The sequence below is a fragment of the Trachymyrmex septentrionalis genome, unplaced genomic scaffold (assembly GCF_001594115.1).
Source record: "Trachymyrmex septentrionalis isolate Tsep2-gDNA-1 unplaced genomic scaffold, Tsep1.0 scaffold86, whole genome shotgun sequence".
Lineage (NCBI taxonomy): Eukaryota > Metazoa > Arthropoda > Insecta > Hymenoptera > Formicidae > Trachymyrmex > Trachymyrmex septentrionalis.
The window spans coordinates 1,012,573-1,034,325 of NW_017306049.1; the positions used below are offsets into that span (position 1 = coordinate 1,012,573).

At 31.6% G+C, this 21,753-nt stretch overlaps 1 protein-coding gene across 1 annotated transcript in view; it reads right to left on the reverse strand.

The window, feature by feature from the left end:
* LOC108755199 (voltage-dependent calcium channel subunit alpha-2/delta-3) overlaps positions 1-21,753 on the reverse strand; it is a 149,968-nt gene that overhangs the window by 81,922 nt on the left and 46,293 nt on the right. Inside the window, exons 4-14 of the mRNA XM_018498083.1 lie at positions 21,277-21,493; positions 13,224-13,355; positions 11,000-11,599; positions 9,599-9,735; positions 9,358-9,438; positions 9,158-9,238; positions 8,635-8,709; positions 2,774-2,881; positions 2,624-2,695; positions 1,059-1,200; positions 724-945 (exon numbers count right to left, since the gene is read on the reverse strand). Of these exons, the coding sequence (XP_018353585.1) occupies positions 724-945; positions 1,059-1,200; positions 2,624-2,695; positions 2,774-2,881; positions 8,635-8,709; positions 9,158-9,238; positions 9,358-9,438; positions 9,599-9,735; positions 11,000-11,599; positions 13,224-13,355; positions 21,277-21,493 (1,867 nt within the window). The remainder of the gene's footprint in view (positions 1-723; positions 946-1,058; positions 1,201-2,623; positions 2,696-2,773; positions 2,882-8,634; positions 8,710-9,157; positions 9,239-9,357; positions 9,439-9,598; positions 9,736-10,999; positions 11,600-13,223; positions 13,356-21,276; positions 21,494-21,753) is intronic.

Below are 21,753 nucleotides of genomic sequence, written 5' to 3' on the forward strand. Positions count from 1 at the left end.
TTATAGTTTTGAAGACATCCGCTTCGAAAAAAAAAGACCGATTTTTTTCAAGAGAGATTTCCATCTCTTCAAGGTGCGACTCAGCAGATATAAAAAAATATGTATATCTCCGATTTTTGTCCATAGAACAACATACTATGTAAAAGCTCATTTATCGGGGACTGTTGGCTGTGTTTCCTTGTCAGTTTAATCCATTCTGCCTCTATGTGAGATTTTTATTGTTAATTATCAGACATCCTGCATAATGTTAATTTAAAATAAATTTTTAAGAACATATACTAACTGACATCTCATGCTTTATTAGGCCGTGTTCCAAAATTTACTTTATTAGACTGTATTCCAAAATTTACCAGTACTGAAAATCTATAGTGCACATGACGTAAACTATTTTCAGTACTGACAGTAAATTTTGAAACACAGCCTTACTTAAGGATAAAATATCGATCGATAAAATATGCAATTCTTGTTAATAAACAAAAAATAATTAATAATAGTTAATAAATGCTTAAAACTTAAAACAAATGCTAAAATTTGTGATATATGTATATTCGTCATTTGATGAAAAATATAATAATTATTTAAATATAATAAATTGTCTGAAACTATACTTTCGAATCCATGTCTAATTTCCTTACTTTATTTTTTCCGCTCATCTTACACATTATATTTTTCATATTTTATCTTTGATTTATTAGATATTAAATTAATACGATATGTACTTACAATAATAAGAATCTTTATCAGGCTTGCTCGCCTGCTTGTGATGCGAGCTAGGACTCCTTGGTCTCAAGGACATCCATTTCCATCCCGGTCTGCGCGTCCGTGCTAGAAAGTGCAGGATGCGTTCTTCCGGGGAGGAAAAGAATTTATCGGAAGCCGAATTATATTCGCAGTAAACCCAATCAGGATGCACCTTCCAGTTGCTCCCCTTAAAATACTCCGTTACTGTAATGCAACGTTTAAATTCGCATTGAGATTCAAAAACTGCGTTATCAAAAACTGCATCTTTTTGAAGTTATTTTAAAACAGTGCATACATAATTATAATAAAAAATTTACCATTTACAATAGCGAGCTTAATTTCTTGCTCGGCTCGTAATTCGAACATGCCATAACCGTCGGGTAGAGCCAAGCCTAAGGAAAACGGTGTACCCTCGATCGGTTTGTAAAAATAATTATGCCGTCTAATTGTAACTCTTTTCTGTAAATCAATAAAACGTTGTACAATAAAACAAAAATTATATTATAAAATTATTATTAAATTATATTATTTCTACGATATATACGATACAAGGGCAAGTCAATAAGTTCTTAGAAAATCTGTCGGAGGGCACTCGCAGTGACATGTCACATTACTTTTTGACAAGTAGCATCTTTCAGCTGATTACTGTCAAATTTTGAACAGAATTTATCGCGTGGTTTCATTTCTGTAGACGATTAAAGCGAACAACCTTTGCATTTTTTGCAAAATGGAAAAAAACGAGTTTCGTGCAGTGATCAAACATCTACATATGAAAGCGGCGTTTAACGCCGAAAGAAATCAAAGCCGAGTTGGATAATGTTCATAGCACATCTGCACTAGCGTTTGCGACTGTATACAATTGGGTGAATGAATTTAAATGTGGTCATACATCCACATGTGATGCACCTCGTTCGGAACGTCCAATTGAGGCTGCTATGCCAGAAATCATCGATAAAGTCCACGATATTGTTTTGACTGATCGACGAATGAAAGTGCGCGAGCTTGTTGAGGCCACAGGCATATCACATGGCACAGTAATTTCAATTTTGCACGAACAATTGGGTATGAAAAAAGGATCGGCAAGATGGGTGACGGTTTGCTCACTGTAAACCATAAGCGCAATCATGTGATAATTTCAAAACAATGTTTGCAGATGTTTCAATGTAATCCAGACGAATTTCTGCGTCGATTCATTACTGTGAACGAAACATGGATCCATTACTTCACACCCGAGACGAAGGAACAGTCAAAACAATCGACTTCACCGAGTGAATCAGCTTCGAAGAAGACGAAGACCGTGAAGTCGGCCAGAAAGGTAATGGCCACAGTTTTTTTGGGATTATACGCGGTATAATTCATATCGATTACTTTCTGTCGAAGCAAACAATCAATGGCGATTACTACGCAGCCTTATTGGACCGTTTCAACAATATTTTAAAGAAAAAATGTCCCCATTTGGCGAAGAAGAAAGTGCTCTTTCATCAAGACAATGCACGGGTTCACATGTGCCCGGCACCGATGGCCAAATTCAACGAATTCCGCTACGAATTGCTTCCTCATCCAGCATATTCGCCAGATTTAGCCCCTTGCAACTATTTTCTGTTTCCAAACCTGAAGAAATGATTCGGAGGAAAGAGATTCACCACTAGAGAGCAGTTTATCGCTGAAACAAAGGCTTATTTTGAAGAGTTGGATAAATCATATTATTTGGACGGCTTGAAAAAGTTGGAGAATCCTTGGATCAAATGTATCGAGCTGAAAGGAGACTATGTTGAGAAATAAAAATGAATCGATCAAAAAAAATGTTTTACTAAAAATTTATTGACTTGCCCTCGTACATTTAATTATCACATTTATAATTGTTCTTTTTGTAATTTTTTACCATATCATCATAATGTATTTTGATTGTGAAGTCCGTTTCGCCTTCCTTTTGATCGATCATATCGCGTCTCAGCTAAAAAAAATGATATTATTAACATTCGCTATTATTAAATATTTTTAAAAAATAATAAAATAATGAAAATGTACTTACATCAAGTAATAGCGAATTGTTCGGAGAGGCTGAAGGGCCATCATATTCTGCGAGTTCAACTTCCGATAGATCTACACTTATATACGAAGGTTTTAATGTTTCATCGTACTGAAAAAAAAGACGTACAATCTTTTAAATTTCTTCGAGATGGATGTTTTACTATACTGAATTCAAGAGAAGTAGCGAACATAAACAAAAAATGTCAACAAATAAGAAGTACGAATAACGCAGTATGAAAAATTAAATTCTGTAATAAAAATTCAATACTTGTGTCATATCTCAGAAACTAGAAGAGTCCGCCATGTGATTCAAAGTGTATATGACTCAGGATAATATCGACTATAATTATGTGTAAAAATCAAAGTTATTAGTGGAGTTTAATCCTTTCGCAATAATTACCGAAGTTAAAAGTGTTCATATAGAGAATGTCCAATAAGTTTTGACAAAGCACTCGTGTGTAAATAAAGCAGAATTAAATTGAGTTGAAAAATTTTGCATCATTTTGCAATTTTCGTAATAGTTAACAAGAAATTAATTTGTTAAAATCATTGAATAAGGGCGCCTAACGATCACGATGAGTGTGCATTAGGCGATATGGCCGAGTGGATATATGATGTTTGGTGGATATGAGATGAAATTTTACAGGAATGTAACTAACTAAATGTCGTCAAATCCATAAATGCGGAATTGCGGAAATACAATATTTAGTTTTCAAAATATTCAAATTTTTATTTATTTATTGATTTAATTAATGTTTTTAAAAATGTTAACATAAAGAAATAATTAGAATTAAAAATTATTTTATTGACTAGATAGTTTTAGGCTTGAATATGCTTACTTAGTATTTAGATACAATAGTTTTATGTTAAGTTAATATATTGAACGCGAAGTGACTTTCACTCACCTCTTCGGGCGCACGACTTCCTCGCGAAACTTAAGTTCTAGAAATACCAAAGTAACGCACAGGTTCTTCATTTTTGACTTACTAATCATACCTTATACCAATAATACTAAGCGCTTATTGGACTACAGACAAACTAAATCAAAATGGCGGTCGAAATAGCCAATAGGAAGGTTGTCGGCATTTCGGCTCAGATAAAAGGAATGCACTACTTATGGTATATCTAGAGCTTTACGTGAAACGACTTTCACTCCACTTTCCCTCTCTCCTGCTTCAGGGGCGCGCGACTTTCCACGCAAAGCGACTTTCACCTCATTTCTCCCCTTCTTCAGAGATGCGCGACTTTCACGCAAAGCGACTTTTATTCCACCTTCTCCTCTTGCCTCAGAAGCGCATGACTTTCTACGCGAAGCGAAGTCTATCCCCATCTCCTTGTGTCAAAGGAAAATACTGAAATATGTACTTGTGTGTTCGAAAATTACATACTATTCATTCACTAAAAATGATTTTGTTTATAACTTTTTAATGAATAACGAGAGACGGAAATGATCAGTGATTTTGAGTTCCTTGAGGATCAAGGCTAGTTGAAGGTCGTTTGGGGCTGATGTATAAAGGGAAAGTTTTACCAAATGTTAATTAAGTCGATTAAATAAATTTTGAATATTTCGAAAACTAAGCTTTTCCTTTTCAAGAGTCCGCATTCATGGATTTGACTACATTTAGTTAATACTACATACCTGTAAAATTTTATTAAAATCGGACTTGCATAGTATATGGAAGCCTTACCTAGGATTTTTTGACTCAATTTAATCCGGTATATCTACGCAAGAGTACGTTGTCAAAACTTACCGAATATCCTGTATAATCTTTTGTTACTCTGTACATTTAATAATAAAGCACATACGCGCATACAATAACTTTTACTTACTTCTGTGTTTCCAGGCTGCGTAAAACATTTATATAATATTACGATATTATTCTTGTTGTCCTCTACAACAAATAAAAAAAGTAAAAGTAAAAAGTAAAAATAAAAAGGAAAAAAACCAGTAGACTTTTGAATATTTACAATATAAAAAGATGAAAAAAAGTGTAAATATCAGAAAAACTTACACAGTACGGATTATACTTCGACTTTGAAATATGTTGTGAAGGGCTTATTTCTGAATGATATCCGCTTTAAAGGCGCTTTTAGGCGATGTTATCTAATAAAGTCTTTCTCTTATGTATTTATTGTCTCCTGTATCTTAAATTATTCTATATATACGAAAACTAATAAATGTTAATAACCGGGCAGTAAGAGCATTAATACATCGTGATAGTTAGAAAACAATTAATATAATCTATATTGTTGACAATTTCATATTCGATTAAATAAAAACCATGATTAAAGGATTTTATGTCTGCAGTTCGGCCAAACCTCGCCTATTTTTGTCCCTCGTCGTCAATAGTGCGGAAGTATGAAACATGAGGCGATATTCATAGTCCGTTCTTATTTTAAAACCGTCTTAAATAAAGTCTTAAGATGCTAATACAGTCCTCGGATTAACTTATAATATCTTAAGACTGTACTTAAGACTGTCTTAATGATTAAAATTGTATAGAATGGTATCTACGGATTAGCACTTTATTATTTTGAATATATTATTCTGTAACGGTGATACTTTCATTATTTAATATTCCATTAAATCTAAGGGTATTTTTGAATTTTAAAAACTGTATCGTTAAGAATACGTTTCAACATATTTTACATTCGACAGAGATGACAAATTTCTATTAACAATAGCATCTAAATTCAGAAACGGAAACAACTTAGGAATGAAATAAGTGTCTGAAAACAAAATTATTATTTTCAAATTAAATACATCATTATTTAATATATCTAGTTTATTAAGATTCTATAAGTTTATCTAATATACCATAACCAATAGAATTAGAACATATTTAAATAAACTTTATAATACGATTTTCTCTTAATATTGGGTTGGAGGAAAAATTCTGCGGTATTTTGTTAGCTCAAAATTATACAAGGTGTTTGAAAAGTAACGATAAATCTTTCGCATAGGGGCAGAATGGAAACTAAACTAAGAAAAGTCCTCCACCATTTTACAATTTCCGCGATGGGGAGTTATTAACTTATGAAAATAGCCAAATTTGTTCAGCCTACTGCGAAATGGAAGCGCTCGATAGGATAGGACCACTCAGCGCACGTTGTTTATAAGCGTCAATTACAATACCATCGCTAGACATTGTGTGCCTAGCGAAGGCGAACGCGTGCCTCATTGCGCTGAGTTTTAGTCCATTCTGTCCCTATACGAAAGATTTAACGTTTTCAAACACCCTGTATATACAATATCTTCGTTAAAAATAAAAACTTAAAATAAAAAAGAATTTTAAAGCTTGAAATCTCTACTTCCAAGAATGGTGATTATATTTTTTGAATTTATGTGAGTTTTGTAATTTTTATATATAGAAAATTACGAGCTGTAAAGAAGGAAAATTTTTCTTCTCACTTTGTCGGTCTGTCACGTGGCAAAAAAAATTTGTGAAAATTTCTGACTATCTATATCGTGAAAGTTTGAAGTTTTTTTTTCCTTACAAAATCATTTTTTTTTAATGTTTCTACAATTTTTTGTTTTTGAATTACACTGGGCAACAAAATTAACGCCACACCTGTTCACTCTGCAAAAATAGGCATTCAAGATACAATAACTTCGTCAAAAATTGTCGTATCGGGATGTTTAAAAAGCATTTTACAGGTAGAAACCTCTACTTTTCGAATCGCTATTTAAAAAAACGGTCTCATGGAGATTTCATGAAGTTACACAAACATAAATGAAGATATATCAGACTTCCAAATTTTTTATGAAATTTGCGAATCTCCACGGAGTGGAATAAAAATTGTATGTACAAATGCGATTTACATCATATGAAAGAGAGAATCTTTACCTTTAATATACTTTTTTACAAAGCTCCGTACGATTTTTTTTCATCGAGTTATTCAACGTTGAAACAAAAGGACCATTTTTGCTTCAACGTTGAATAACTCAATGAAAAAAAATCGTACGGAACTTTGTAAAAAAGTAAATTAAAGGTAAAGATTCGCTCTTCCGAATGATGTAAATCGCATTTGTATACAATTTTTAGTTCACTCCGTGGAACTCCGTAAATTTTGTAAAAAATTTTGAGATTTTATATCTTTATTTATGTTTGTGTAACTTTATGAAATCTTCATGAGATTGTTTTTTTAAGTAGCGATTCGAAAAGTAGAGGTTTCTACCTGTAAAATGCTTTTTTAAACATCCCGATACGACAATTTTTGACGAAGTTATTGTATCTTGAAATTTGCCTATTTTTACAGAGTGAACAGGTGTTGCGTTAATTTTGTTGCCCAGTGTATTTGCGAGTTAAGTAAAAAGGAGCATTCTGACTTTTAATTGCTCATAACTTCATTAAAAATCATCATATTGCAATTAAAAAAAAACAAATTCTTAAAGTTGAGACGTTGCTCTATTGGTATAATTGCTAATTTAAAAAATAGAATTTGAGCTTAAAATATGGTATTACTGTCCTTATAACTATTATGTAATGATTATAACAATAGTAATATCACATTTTTATAACTCAAATTTCTATATATTTTACATTAAAAAATTAGCATAATATTATTTGATAGATCAAAATTTCAGCTTTAAGAATGTTTTATTTATTAATTACGGTACAATAATTTTTAATGAAGTTATAAGCAACCGAAATCAGAATGCTCTTTTATTTAATCCGCGTGTAACTTGGTAACAAAAAATCGTAGAAATATTTTTTAAAAATAAACTTTTAAAAAAAATTAAGCTTTTACGTCGGATAGTCGAAAATTTTGCAACAAATATATTCTGTATATAATTGAGCTAACAAAATTCTACAAAACTTTTTCACTAATTCAATATTATTTGGTATAATATTGCAATAATTTTACGCATTTGTACAAGTAATATCACATTTTCTAATAAATCTTTTTCATACTGATAAAGCTATTACCTTATAATATGACAATACTTTTCATGACTAGTGTTCAATAAATTGATTTAATTTATGTGATTGGAATAACTGTAAATTATAATAAAATGCTTAAATGAAAATCTTCCTTAAATAATCAGAAATAAAGTAAAAGAATCCCGCCACCATATATGGCTGGAGATTCAAATTATTCAAATATTCATAGAAAAGGAATGAAAACACGTAGCAAAAACTTAAAAAAAATGTATAACTTATTAGACAGAAATTATAGCAAACACAGAAATAATACAATTTTATGGAAAAAAAGTGAGAACAATAAGTTTTTTTTTACCGCAAAAGTGATCCTTCTTCAAAATAGTGAATAAAGTGAGAATAGTGACTCAGCGGCAATCCTATATATATAATTTTATACAATTATATATAAAACTTTTTTTCTCAGGTAGGTTCCATATAGAAGCAGAAATAGTTTCTTAATAAAAAAATAATTGCATTTTTACATAATTTTGAAGATCCTCATCTTTATCAATTGTTATATCATCATGCTTCAGCGTGAAAAATATAAATTCTGTGCTTATAAACTTTAATCGCTAATTTCAAAACTATTATACTCTCAACATTTTTGTATTACAATGTTTGTACTTAAAGTTATTTCAAGAATACATTCTTAAAAGGCTATACAGTAGCTGTATAAGGACATCTTAATATTTTGAACTTAAAATAATTTAAAAAATATGATAAGAGAGTACCGTCTAAAAAGACTGTCTAATTTAAAATGCATGTTACTCAGGAATAAATTCTATATAAAGTCTACAATATGTGTCAAAATCAAAAGGTAATTCATACTGTAAAACTTTTTAGATATTTACCGAAAAAAATGTACTAACATTAAAATTATATATATGTGAAATTATTTGAGCACGTTGTTACTTGTTGCAATGATATTAATACTTACGAGAAGTCGTAAGTCAGGATGATATAGAATTCTGCCATTATTGTCAACAATAAATGAATATCCATTAACTCCTAACTGTAATGTGAGAAACGTATTGTGATGTTTAGTTAATGAGCAAAATATATAAACATGGACTGGTCGCACCAATTTGGTGACTAATTATGATTGAATATGTCTTTCTCCAACGTTGATTTGTATTTTTCTATTATAAAAATAAAACATTTCTTATTCTATTTAATTCTCACTTTTTATTTTTCATCTATTATTTAAAATAAAATTGTATAAAACTCTATAAGAAAAGATCCGATAAGGATATTAATAGTCGATTCTCAAGTTTAAGACTGTCTTACATATAGTCTTAAGATGTCATGAACCAATTAGAGAATTGCATTAAAAATTTTTAGACATTACTTAAGACAGTCTTAAAATAAGAACGGATTATGAATATCGATCGAGCCAAGGTTTTTTGAAGCCAAGCAATTGGTATGACCAGACCGAATAATGATGAAAACATAATTTATACCTTATAAGGCGGCACGAGTTTCTGAATTTCCTCGATAGGTACATCGGTACCGACAATACCCAATAAATTAGCCGTTTTTACCTTAGAATGATAACATATAATGAAGTACAATTTATTTATATATTACTTCACACATTAAAGTGGCGCTCGCGCAATATTAAGGCGTCAGCACATAACTATTGTGTTTAAAATATAATTACCGTATAATTTCGGCGATCTAAAATCGGAGCTGTTACAGATGTCATCAATTGGCCCCGATTTTCTCTGCCATATCTACTACTCTGAAGATCAATTGTTATTAATGTAGAAACGCCGCAGAATATTTATGCATAGATATATGACAATAAAAAAATATATATTTATAAAAATATTCCGCAATGCATAAATTAATCAATGTAATTAATATAATAATTATTTATGTGTATAAATTAAATCGCTTACTTTTCCACCTACGTAAGCAGGACTCCAATGAAGAGGATGATCATGCTGATAGAGTACCATAGGCCGCGCTAAAACTTTCACGTACTCGAAAACTTTATTATGGATTTCGTCTGCGTTCGTTATTCTCGCGTAAAATCCTATAAAAATCGATATTATTAACATGAGATATTATACATAACATTTTATTTTTTTAATATTCGATGTTATAATCAAGTATAAATTGTATTTCTCTCAATCTTTATATATAAATATACTTTAGTTTTATATAATTCTTAATATTTAAAAGGTTATGAGACTTTAGAAATAAAAAAATCAAATTTTTCTTCCACTAATTTAAAATTATAAAAATAAAATCTGTATAAATTAGTAATCATGAGTAAATCATTAAAAGTTGCAAAATTTATTTTTCAACATTCTAATTGTACTTTTCTTAAAACTTTATTTGCAAAACAGTGATCACGATTTCAAATACGATCAATTTGCTTTTTTATTGACTTCTGTACGATTTTTTTTATCGAGTTATTCAACAAAGGAAAAAAACTCAAAAAAAAAAAATCGTACAAAACTTCATAAAAAAACAATTAAAATTTTAACTTGTGCGTAAAGTGCATACATCGAGCTGTAGGCAATAATTTTGTGCAAATGAACTGTCGGCAAAAGTGATGTAGACAAATGATGCTGTAAGCAATCAATTTGTAGGCAAAAGGAGCCGTCTCTAAGTGATTATATATAATAAAATTAAATAATATTTGGAATGGGACCGTTTAAAACTTGAAATACGAAGCGCCTTACCGTCCCGAGTGTTAAGATGTTGAACTACTATACATATAATATACATTCATTTAAATTGCATTAATTTTTCAGAAATAAATTGCGAGCCGATGAAATTATCGGATTTACACAATCTCAATCTGATAATCCCCCCAAAATTTCCCAAATCTTAAAAAACTGTAATAAACTTATTGCGAAAAATATTGCCTTGACCGAGAGTCGAACTCGGATCTCTTGCATTCCGTGCGGAATAATTCAAAGGATAAAAAGGAAATATAAATATGACTTTATTGTTTCAATTTTTAAATAACAAATCTAAGGACTCTTTCTATACAAAACAAATAATAATAAGTAAAGGGCAAAGTAAGAGTTGACACATTTCTTTAAAATTAACCGAAGAATATATTATAATTAACAAAGGTAAAATTACATAAAGCAAAAATAAAATTAAAATTAAGAAAATAATAGTTTGTTTTCAATTTTTAAAATAATTTTTTCCGAAAACAAAACCTTATATAAACAAAAATTGACTACGTTTTATTTTTTTCTTTTTCACGTAGAATCATCCTTTTTTCTGATTACATTACTGATTGTGAGACTTTGTATATCTGTAAACTATCGATGAATAACCTTTAGTGGTGCATGCCGTATTTTGGAGATCAAGACTCTTGTCACCACCGATGAGATAGGTAAAGATCCGTACGGGCATATGCGGCCAATTGTAACGCTTTATCACTTCTGCAGGTGGGCCATCGGTGTCGGATGTGATCAACATAATGGCCTGGTTGCACTGGCTTCCCTGGCTGGAGCGATTGTATTTATGGAGGATCTCGAAGGCGGTGCTGAGCGCGGCTGAAATGTTGGTCACAGTGTCCTCGTGTTTCAGGGAACTTAAAGCTACCTTCATCTCGTGAATGTTTTCAGGTGACGCCTGCACCAGGCTATCCTTGAAGCACTGCACTATTTCCTCGGCATTCTCACCATAACGATATACGTTTATATAATCGTCCGGTCCTAAAGTGTCCAAGACGACTTTCGTCGTAGCTATTGTTAGTCGTCGATTCCGATCAGACGTGTACGTCGCGCTATCGATCAATATCGCTAGATCTTTCGGGCTGTTTGCCGCCCCAACAAACCAATTCGACATCCTAAAATCATACACATCACGAACCGTTCGATGATGCGAGGATCTAGATGCTCCGGTACCCTCCATTGGTGGCCATGATATCGCTGTAACATATAAATATATAATAAATCGCACTTCTTACACAAATTTAACCCTAGAATGCTACCATATGTAAATTTTATGTGCAAGTAAGCAAAGTCATTTCATCATTGAGTTATGTTTTTAGTGATCATCAAAAGATCTTTCACTCTTTTGACTGCTGTAAATGACATTTTTGTATGATTTTTACTTCACGCCATAGACCTTTATAAAATTTGTGCAAAATTTTCAGATTTGACAGGTATCTATTTGTGTCCGTATAGCTCCGTAAAAGATCAGCCCAATTGAAATATCTATTATCGATTTCAAAAGTAAAGAGTTCAATCTTTAAAATGCTTTTTTAAAAATCTCATTACGATCATTTTTGACGAAGTTATTCTATCTTGAAGTTAAAAGATCATTTAAAACGTTAAAAAAAGCCAGAAGATTTATGTATTTCTGCGAAAAATGATTACGAAACGTTTGAAATAATCATTTTAAAGCTTAAAGTCATAACTTTCGAATGCTTCAAATCATGTTTCTATGTAAAAATTTTATTACAATACAAATGATGCTAATTTGAAGTCGATCTTTTAAAATTAAAAAATAAACTTCAACTTTGATGACATACATGGAATAAAAAATCTTCATTGGATAACGCTAATGTAGGCGGTAAACGTTATTTTTTGAAAAAATAAGAGCATTTCAAAAATCCCTATCAAAAAAACATCACATAATAATGTAAGAGATATGTTTTACACAAAAGTTATTAGTTTTAGACATCTGTATTAAATTTTTCAAGAAAAATTTTTTTATAACCTGCTTCAACGTTCAATAACTCGGTGAAGAAAAATCGTACAGCACTCAATAAAAAGGCAAATTGAAGGTAAAAATTGACTCTTTCGACTGCCGTAAACCGTATTTTTGTGTGAATTTTATTTCATGCCATAGATCTTCGTAAAGTTTGTAAAAATTTTTCGGATATAAGATTTGACGGATATCCATTTGTGTCCGTATATCTCCGTAAAGAATCAGTCAGATTGAAATATCAATTATCGATTTTAAAAGTAGAGATTTTAAGCTTTCAAATGCTTTTTTAATTTTTTGTCTGGGATAATTTTTCAACGAATTACGGTGTTCTGAATATTGCGCAATTTTGAGCGTGTTCTAAAGTATTCCCTATTTTTTGCTGAATAGTGTATATATGTTAAAAGTAAATGTGTAAATTAAAAGTAAACTTATGCTGATCCTGTGATTTTAATATTTTATATGCAGAATAATTAAAAAAGTCAAGTTACGTAAAAAATTCATATTTTTTAATTAAAAAAAAGTAGAGGTGATCTTCACGTGATTTTAAAAAATCGATTAATTTCGAAAACTGATTTTATGTATATATTGTATAATTCCATAGTTTGATTGCATCCGAATTATTGAAGATCCGGATAAAACGTTCTATTTTCAGCTATACTGAGAATGAGGGCAATATCTAGATATATTTTCATAAACTCGCACTTTATGGCATTTCATATATCTGTTTTTCAATATTTTATGTGCTCAATTATCATCGGATTGGTTTCGCCATTTTTGATCAATCAAAAATAAGACAAGATTGATCAGAATCTTGCTTCCATTAGATACCAGTTTAAATACCTGGGAAGCGACGTAGAAATCCTGTCGTCGCTCCATAATATTGCCATGATAGCGTAGGGTCACTCTCATAATTATTAACAAATAACAGATCCAAGTACTCGCTCCACTGAATACCCGAAGCAACGTCACGCTCTGCAAGAGTAAAGAACCAATTTGCCGTAGCACGTAACTAAAGCTGAAATCACACGATTTCTTGAACAATAAATATGCATACATGCGTGTCTGCTCCGACGCATACTAAAATATGTTTATGCATTGAGCATGGCTCATAGGCGTGATCTTTTTGTTTATTATGCATCATGATGCAAGTAGACAATAGTTTTTTTCACAATAGTTTTCAACAGCTTCTTGAAACTATTGAGAACTATTGAGAAATATAACTATTCAAGGAACTATATACGAATGTCATGTAGTATTATGGGACATTCGTACTATTCATATCTATTGGAATAAATAGTAACTATTTACGCGTTTACTATTCGTTATTATTAGATTCATAATATATATATCATAAATTGGAGCCATTTTAATATCATGATGATTTTTTTTGTTTTGTTTGAATATGTTTTCCAATTTATTGCATATGATAAATTTTAAAAACATTTCTGTTAAAACATTTTTGTCCAGTCCTCTCGCTTCATTCGTACGCGCGGTGCACTCGCGTACACATTTCATATGACATATTGCAGAATCCTTTCAGAATGTGTTGTACATAAGATGTGAAAGGTTGAAATATTTCTGAAAATTTTTCGTAACAATCGGTGCTGTATGAGTTGTTTCGCTTCATATAACTAAGAGGTAGCATGGAGTGAACCTTGTTACATGACAAGTCGAAACCCACGTGGAAATTTATCCATTAAAACAAATTCATCAATTTATGTTCGATCAATTATAGTCGACCAATCTAAGTCCTTTCAAAAGTCCTTTTGATTACTTCTTTTGATCAATTGTCCTTCCAATCAAATGTCCTTTCGGTGAAATGTAATTGTTTGACCAGTTATCTTTCGATCAATTTCTTTCGATAAATCGTCCGTTCCATAAATTGATTTTCGACAAATTGTTTTCGATCAATTGATCGGAAATGCGAACACTCATTACATGTTAGTTTCGACTGAAACCATATAGCTCTCTTCTTCGTAAATATTAATTTTAATATGTATAATTATTGTTTCAATAATTAAATTTGGATATTTATAAAGCGTGTGTGCTTATATTCTTTGGCCAAAATTGACACATAACCAAAATTTCGGTTTTCGATTTCGGTCAAAATTTAATTACTGTTTCAATAAATTATGATATTTATGAAGAAAAAGCATATGATATATAGGCATGTCTATATACATACATGTCTATGTACATATCAGGTGTACAAGTATGAAATGCGGATTTGAGAAAACAGATGGCGCATGAATGCAGTGTGTGGTATAAAGATTTGACTGTTATGCCATTTTGAAGTGCCATCAAGTGTCAAACGCGCACGAGTGATAAATTGAAAAAGTGTTTGCATAGTGTTATGTTGCTGTGTCGATATGTCGAAATTTATACCAAACAAAGAGCATTCGCGGACAGCATTAATTTTTTGTTTTCATTTGAAGAAAACTACTGCTGAATCATACTGATTACTTCGAGAAGCTTATGGTGAACATGCTCCATCGCAAGATACGTGTGAACGATGGTTTCGGCGTTTTAAAAGTGGTAACTTCGATGTTGCAGACAAGGAACACGGAAAACCGCCAAAAAGGTAAAAGATGTGGAATTGCAAGCATTGTTGGACGAAGATGATTCACAAACACAAAAACAACTCGCAGAGCAATTGAGCGTTAGTCAACAAGCTGTTTCCAATCGCCTACGAGAGATGGGAAAGATTCAGAAGACCGGAAGATCGCAAAAACACATGTGAAATTTTGCTTGCACGATACAAAAGGAAGTCGTTTTTGCATCGTATCGTTAGTGGGGATGAAAAGTGGATTTATTTTGAGAATCCCAAGCGCAAAAAATCATGGGTAGACCCAGGCGCACCATCCACATCGACCGCAAGACCGAATCGCTTTGGCAGAAAAACGATGCTCTGTGTTTGGTGGGACCAGAAGGGTGTGGTCTATTATGAGCTGTTAAAACCTGGTGAAACGGTTAATGCTGGACGCTACCAACAACAATTGATCGATTTGAACCGTTCGCTGCTTGAAAAAAGACTAGAATACCAAAAGAGACAACACAAAGTCATTTTTCTTCATGACAATGCTCCATCACATACGGCAAAACCGGTTCGCGACACGTTGGAAGCACTCAGCTGGGAAGTTCTACCCCATGCGGCTTACTCACCAGACTTGGCTCCTTCCGATTACCACTTGTTTGCATCGATGGGTCACGCACTTGCTGAGCAGCGCTTTGGTTCGTACGAAGATGTGAAAAAATGGCTCGATGAATGGTTCGCGGCAAAGGAGGAAGATTTTTATTGGCGTGGTATCCACAAATTGCCCGAAAGATGGGAAAAATGTGTAACTAGCAATGGAGCATACTTTGAATAAAGCTCTTTTTATCATTCTTCCGAATTTGACGTTTTTTTTTGGAAAAAAATCCGCATTTCATACTTGTACACCTGGTATGCAATAAAAATAGAAAATACAATGTAAGACTCTCCAAATAAATTAATAATAAAAACGTACATACATATGGCCTTTATTAAATTCCTATTTTTTAATTTCGGTTAAAATTGTCATGTAGCTGAGTGTTTCGGTTCAGTTTCGGCAAAAGTTTCGGTCGGACTCTCTGGTGATCAAACTCAAGTAGTGCAAAGCGCTAAAAAAAGTGATTATATGCGTTTTGTTAATGCTTTGTAAGCGTTGTTGTGTGCTACTTCGAAAGAATTTTTAATCACCAGATGGTGTCATTTTGGGCTCCTTAAACAATTTTCCCACTTTTAACAACTCATCCCCTGATGCCATCGCAAAGTGAAATTGTGCACAATTAATTTAAAGTAGATAACGAAAAAGGGGCATGCTATCTCGTGTTTAGTGGCCAACTTGTTTAGCGGAAAGCTCTGGATATTTGTAAAAACTCTATATGGCTATCGAGACCTTACCTCGTACGGAAATTCCTTTAAGGAAAAAAAAGTTATAGAGCACGCGACGAAGTTGTGCCGTCGCTCACGAGCACGGTCACAAATTTGACGAAAAAAATCGCATATGTAGGATTGAATCCTCGGATCTACAAATCGTGAATCAATTACAGAGGAATATTATTGTTTATAGTAGAAACAATAAATATTCCAATAATATAACAATAATATTTAATAATATTAATAATATTATGTTATATTAAACACAACAAAAGACCAATGTACAATGCAGGTCACCACGCGCAATTTAATAAATAGTAAATTATAAAATACATACATTCTAAATATAAAATTATTCGTATATTTTGACTCTCTTTGAAGTCATCCTCAGCGAAACGTGAGATATTCAATAACTATATTCTTCGTAAGATAGTTAAACGGTTAGTCACTCCCCAGCAAACGAGAATGGATTGAAATGGATTAAAATGGATTCAGATTTTCAGAAATATAGATTCATGTTAAAATGAATCCTTTTCAATCGTAAATGCATTTTTATTCATTTATAGGAATTGCATAGAGCATATCTCTGTGCCTTTCAATCTATAAATAATATTAGCATTTTCTGTGCATCGTGAATACTCAATTCAGAATTGTGAATACGAGTAGGAAGTACAGTTTTTTAATTCAGCTAAATTCAAAAATAATATCAAAGTGAATACTGCTCAATTCACTATTCTGAATATGAAATGCAGTTTTTCACTAATTGAATAAAAAAAGTTTTTATTTAAAAATGAACCATAAATGCCACTTAAATTATTCAAAATTATAAGTAGGAAATTTTTCGTTTTAATCCAACTAAGTTGAAAAAAGTTGTAACGTAAAAATAATTGAGCTATGTTCTTTTGTTTCTCTTTGATCAGAAGTAAAATGAATGATCGAATGTGAACACTCGCAAACCAAGTCGAACACAGCCTGAATATTAGGCTAATCACGGCGCGCGACATCGGCCAAGCGAGATTAGATTATCCGGCACTTACCCAATGTTGTCTCAAAGTAATGTAAATTGTTTATACTTTATTATATCTGTTAAATAATGATATTTTTATTGTATCTGTATAATTTCGTTACTAGTTTAGCTGGTTATAATTGAAGTAGAAAATGAATAACACATTTACCAATTGAAGAAGTGATGTAGCGGATAATGTAGAAGATTCATAATCCAGAGGTCTCAAGTTCGAATCCCACTAAAGTACGTTTTTTAATACCAATTTAAAGTAGTTAGGCTCTGCGCACAACAGAAGGAATAAGGAAATGAATTGGGAAATGAAGAATAAACGATTTTAACCTATCAGAAATTGGATATATCGGAATATACGATTATATTATATATATTTTTGATAGATTGATCGTTTCTATTGTGCGCAGGGTCTTAATTTCAGTTATAATTATTATAAATGTCTTAGGAATCAAATTTGTAATCCTTAAATATAATGTATTTTTTTTCCGAATATTAAACTAATGTCAACTCGGATCCAATCCATTTCAATCCGTTCAACCCATTTTTATGGATTTATAGTACGCATTAAAAAAATTTTAATCCATTTTAATCCATTTTCATTTGCTGGGTCGTGGATTGCATGATTCAAAGTGGAATCTGTTTAAGTAAATAGTAACAGTTAAGTAATAACGATAACAAATATCAAACCACACATATGGAACATATCAACAAAACAAAAAAGTATGAATAAACATGGCGACTGCAATTCGCCATTAAGATGTAACATAAAAATTATATGGTTGAAAAGTGTTAAAGATGTATGTTGTCAGTTCAATGTTTAAAATGTGTCTGTAACAAAAATAAAAGTTAATGGGTAGTCATTATCACTATATCTATTAACAGGAATCATTTTATTTTTGAGTGACCGTAAACCTACCTTTTCAGGGAGATTTTTTCAGGGAGATTTTTAAATTTCGACTAAAATCATCCTATTGCACAAAAAAGAAAGGTATAATTTTTTCGCTAGTTGGCAGAGCTTTTTTACTTTCTGACTTTATGTTTTATATAAAAAATTTGACATTTATTATTAACGTTTTGCTAGATAATGACTATCCATTAACTTTTATTTTTGATACAGTTAATCAATGTATAAAACATTTACTTAAAAATAGACACATAGCACATAAAGATTTGGTTGACAATGTCTGTGCGAATGAATCTGCATCTTGGCTTACGGTATCATTTATTCCTCTTCACACAGAAAAATTTAAACGGTTCAATAAAAACGACATCAGGGTATCTTTTCATAGTCCTAATAAAATGGATATATATTAAAGTAGGAAATATATTAAAGTAGAAAAGGATATTTGTCCCCATACATCTAAGAGCAATGTAGTTTATAATCGTGTAATAATTGTGATGTGTCGTACGTTGAACAGACGGGCAGACAATTGAAAACCAGAATTACATAACATCGTAATCATATTAGACGTAACACTTCCGTTCTGTCATAACGGAGCACAGGCTGCAGTATGATCACGATTTCCAATGGGATAATGTAAAAATTTTAGATGAAGAGCCTTGCTATAGGAAATGCTTAATTTCCGAGATGCTCAATATTAAGAAGCAAAAAATAGTTTAAATTTACAAACTGACACTGAAGATCTTTATAAAGCATATATACCTAGTGTAAATAAGATTTGACTTTTCGATACTGATAGTCCGGTCTCTTCTCTCAGTTCGTGATGATCCGTATCAGCGAGCGTACATAATAATCGATACGCAATGTCCGTCTTACACATCTACGTTCCACTTAACTTTATATATTCTAATGGTTTTTCATACTTATACGGACATATTTGTTTGAATAATTTACATATGATTTTTGGTGAGTTTTAATTACTTATTAGAATTCCGGTATGTTAATTTAGTTGCGTTTATTTTTTCGTAAGAAGTCTTTTTATCTTTTTTATCAACTAAAACTTTTCCAAGAAATATGAACACATTTGACTGTTTAATTATATGTGAATAATGTCGAGTTCTACATCAAGACTCACCCGTACTGTGAATATAGTGATATGCGAACATTTGCGATAATTAATTTTGTACTGCGATTTTTTTCGATAAGTTAATGTCTAAAGAGGGCTCAATCCGAAACTTGTAATTTATTTGTATTTAAATTGAGTTTTTATTTTATTATATATTTTTTCAATTTTACTTTTCTCTATTTGTAATTTATTCTTTTAATTGTGTGACTTTTTTAAAGAAATGTGTTTGACTCTTATTTCGCCCTTTATTTATTGTTATTTATTTTGTATAGGAAGAGTCCTTCAATTTATTAAATATTTTATTATCGTTTTTTACAAAGCTCTTGAAGTATGGCATAAGAATATGCAAGGAAAAATGAAGAACTCCGTTAAAAAAATTCAAAGTGATCTTGCCTTGACCTTGACAATATCACCTAAGATCAAACTATAATAATAATTTTCTTATATTCACCTTGAAGTTTTGCCAATGAAAAACGCTATTAATAACACTATCACGCTATTGACTGTGAACAGTGTCGATAGTAGCGTTTGCATTCATGCTGACAATCTTCCCGAACGTATCCTTAGCATCAATGTTAGCAGCCATTGTTTTTTTAACATTAAAGGTCATGGCACACAAAACTTGTGCCATGCAACTTGTTGCACGCAATAAGATTGCAGTAAGGAAATCAACATGTTGGATTCCTACTGCTTACGTTATGACCTTACGGATTTTACTGTGATTGGTCAATTCTGTTAGAATAGTGGATCCATACAATGTGTGCTAATGGGCATTATAATTAGATTTAGTAACATCTAGATAGAGAGCAATAGATAATTTTTGTACATGAAGTTTCCAATCTACACTATATGTTTTTTATTCTCTATGTTCTTTCTTCGATGGCGTCCATCGCATGTGCGGTAGTTTTTTTAAGTTCAAGCTATTTTTCGGTTGATTGTTTGAGCCGTGTGAAAAAATCGTATTAAATGTATCATTTGTAGTGTGTTGTAATTATATTCCATAACCCTCGATTTCTGACAAATTCACTTACTGCTTACGTTTTATTGCTTAAGTTTTTTTGTTTGCCATGGCTCTTATATCAATTTCTGATTAATTATTTATTATGGACGAGCATCCATGGGAATGACACACCTTGGCTATTTCAAAATTTACTGCTAGTATTGAAAATCTATAGTACACGTGATGTAAAGTATGGACTTTCAGTATTGGCAGTAAATTTTGAAACAATCTTAATTTTCTTTTACCATGACAGCATGCATGTGTATCATTTAGAGAATCAAGCATCGTGTGGTTCCAGTTTCAATCTAGCTAAATCAGAGGATCTTCCTCATTTATAAAGATATGCTACTCAACAAAATTAAAGAATCACCTGTTCCATCCTACAAAAATAGGCAAATTTCAAGATAGAAAAACTTTGCCAAAAATCATTGTATCGAGATGTTATGTCGATACTTTAGAAATCTTATTGATATTTTATGGAGTTACACGAACATAAATAAAGATACATCAAATCTCAAAATTTTTTATGAAATTCCACGGCGCGAATGAAAAATTGTACACAAATGCGATTTACAGGTTTTTTTATCATCTTAATACTGTAAAAATAAGCAACAATATGAGAAAAATATCAGGGTGCTCCGAGATTCGAATCGAGGCTTGGTCTCCTCCGTAATGGTAGACTTCCGTCCTGCCACACAGTTCTGATGCTGATAGCTTTTTTGTTGTGCCTATTTCTTCTAAATTTCTTACAATATGATAATTTTTGACGAAGTTCTTCCATCTTAAAATTTGCCTGTTTTTATAGAATGATCCTTTAGTTGAGTAGTGTAGTTAAGATAATAATCTTTTCTCATTTAAACTATAAAGCAATGAAAGAATACAGATGACTTTCATCGATATCTACATGTACCGATTGGCATCTTGTTAAATTCATGTATCGTGATGCTTACCATTGTCTTTAATTCCATTTGGCAGGAGCACGGCAGACAAACTAATGTTCACTGCTAGATTATCGAAGTGGCGATTTGTAGCGAGAAACATCTCCTGTGCAGGACCTTTTTCATCGCTAACAATGTTATTAAGCCGATGCGAAGCATAATACTTGGGCGATATGTTTCCTTCCCTCGGCGCAGACACTGCAGCCTGTTCGGCGCTCTCCACTAATCTCTATAAATGGAACAATGTTATATTTAAAAAATATTTTATTTAGCGCTAAGCTTTAAATGATCTATAACCTATTTTAAAATTTAATATAGAATTCCGCTTATAATACTGTTCAACAAAAAATTATTTAAATTGTTAGAAAGTAGCTAAGAAATTTACAAAGGTTAAATAATAAAGAGCATACAACCACGACCAAGGATGTAAATAAGTTATATATTATTTAAAACAAATTCACAACAATAAGTAGACGTTTCGGTCAAGAT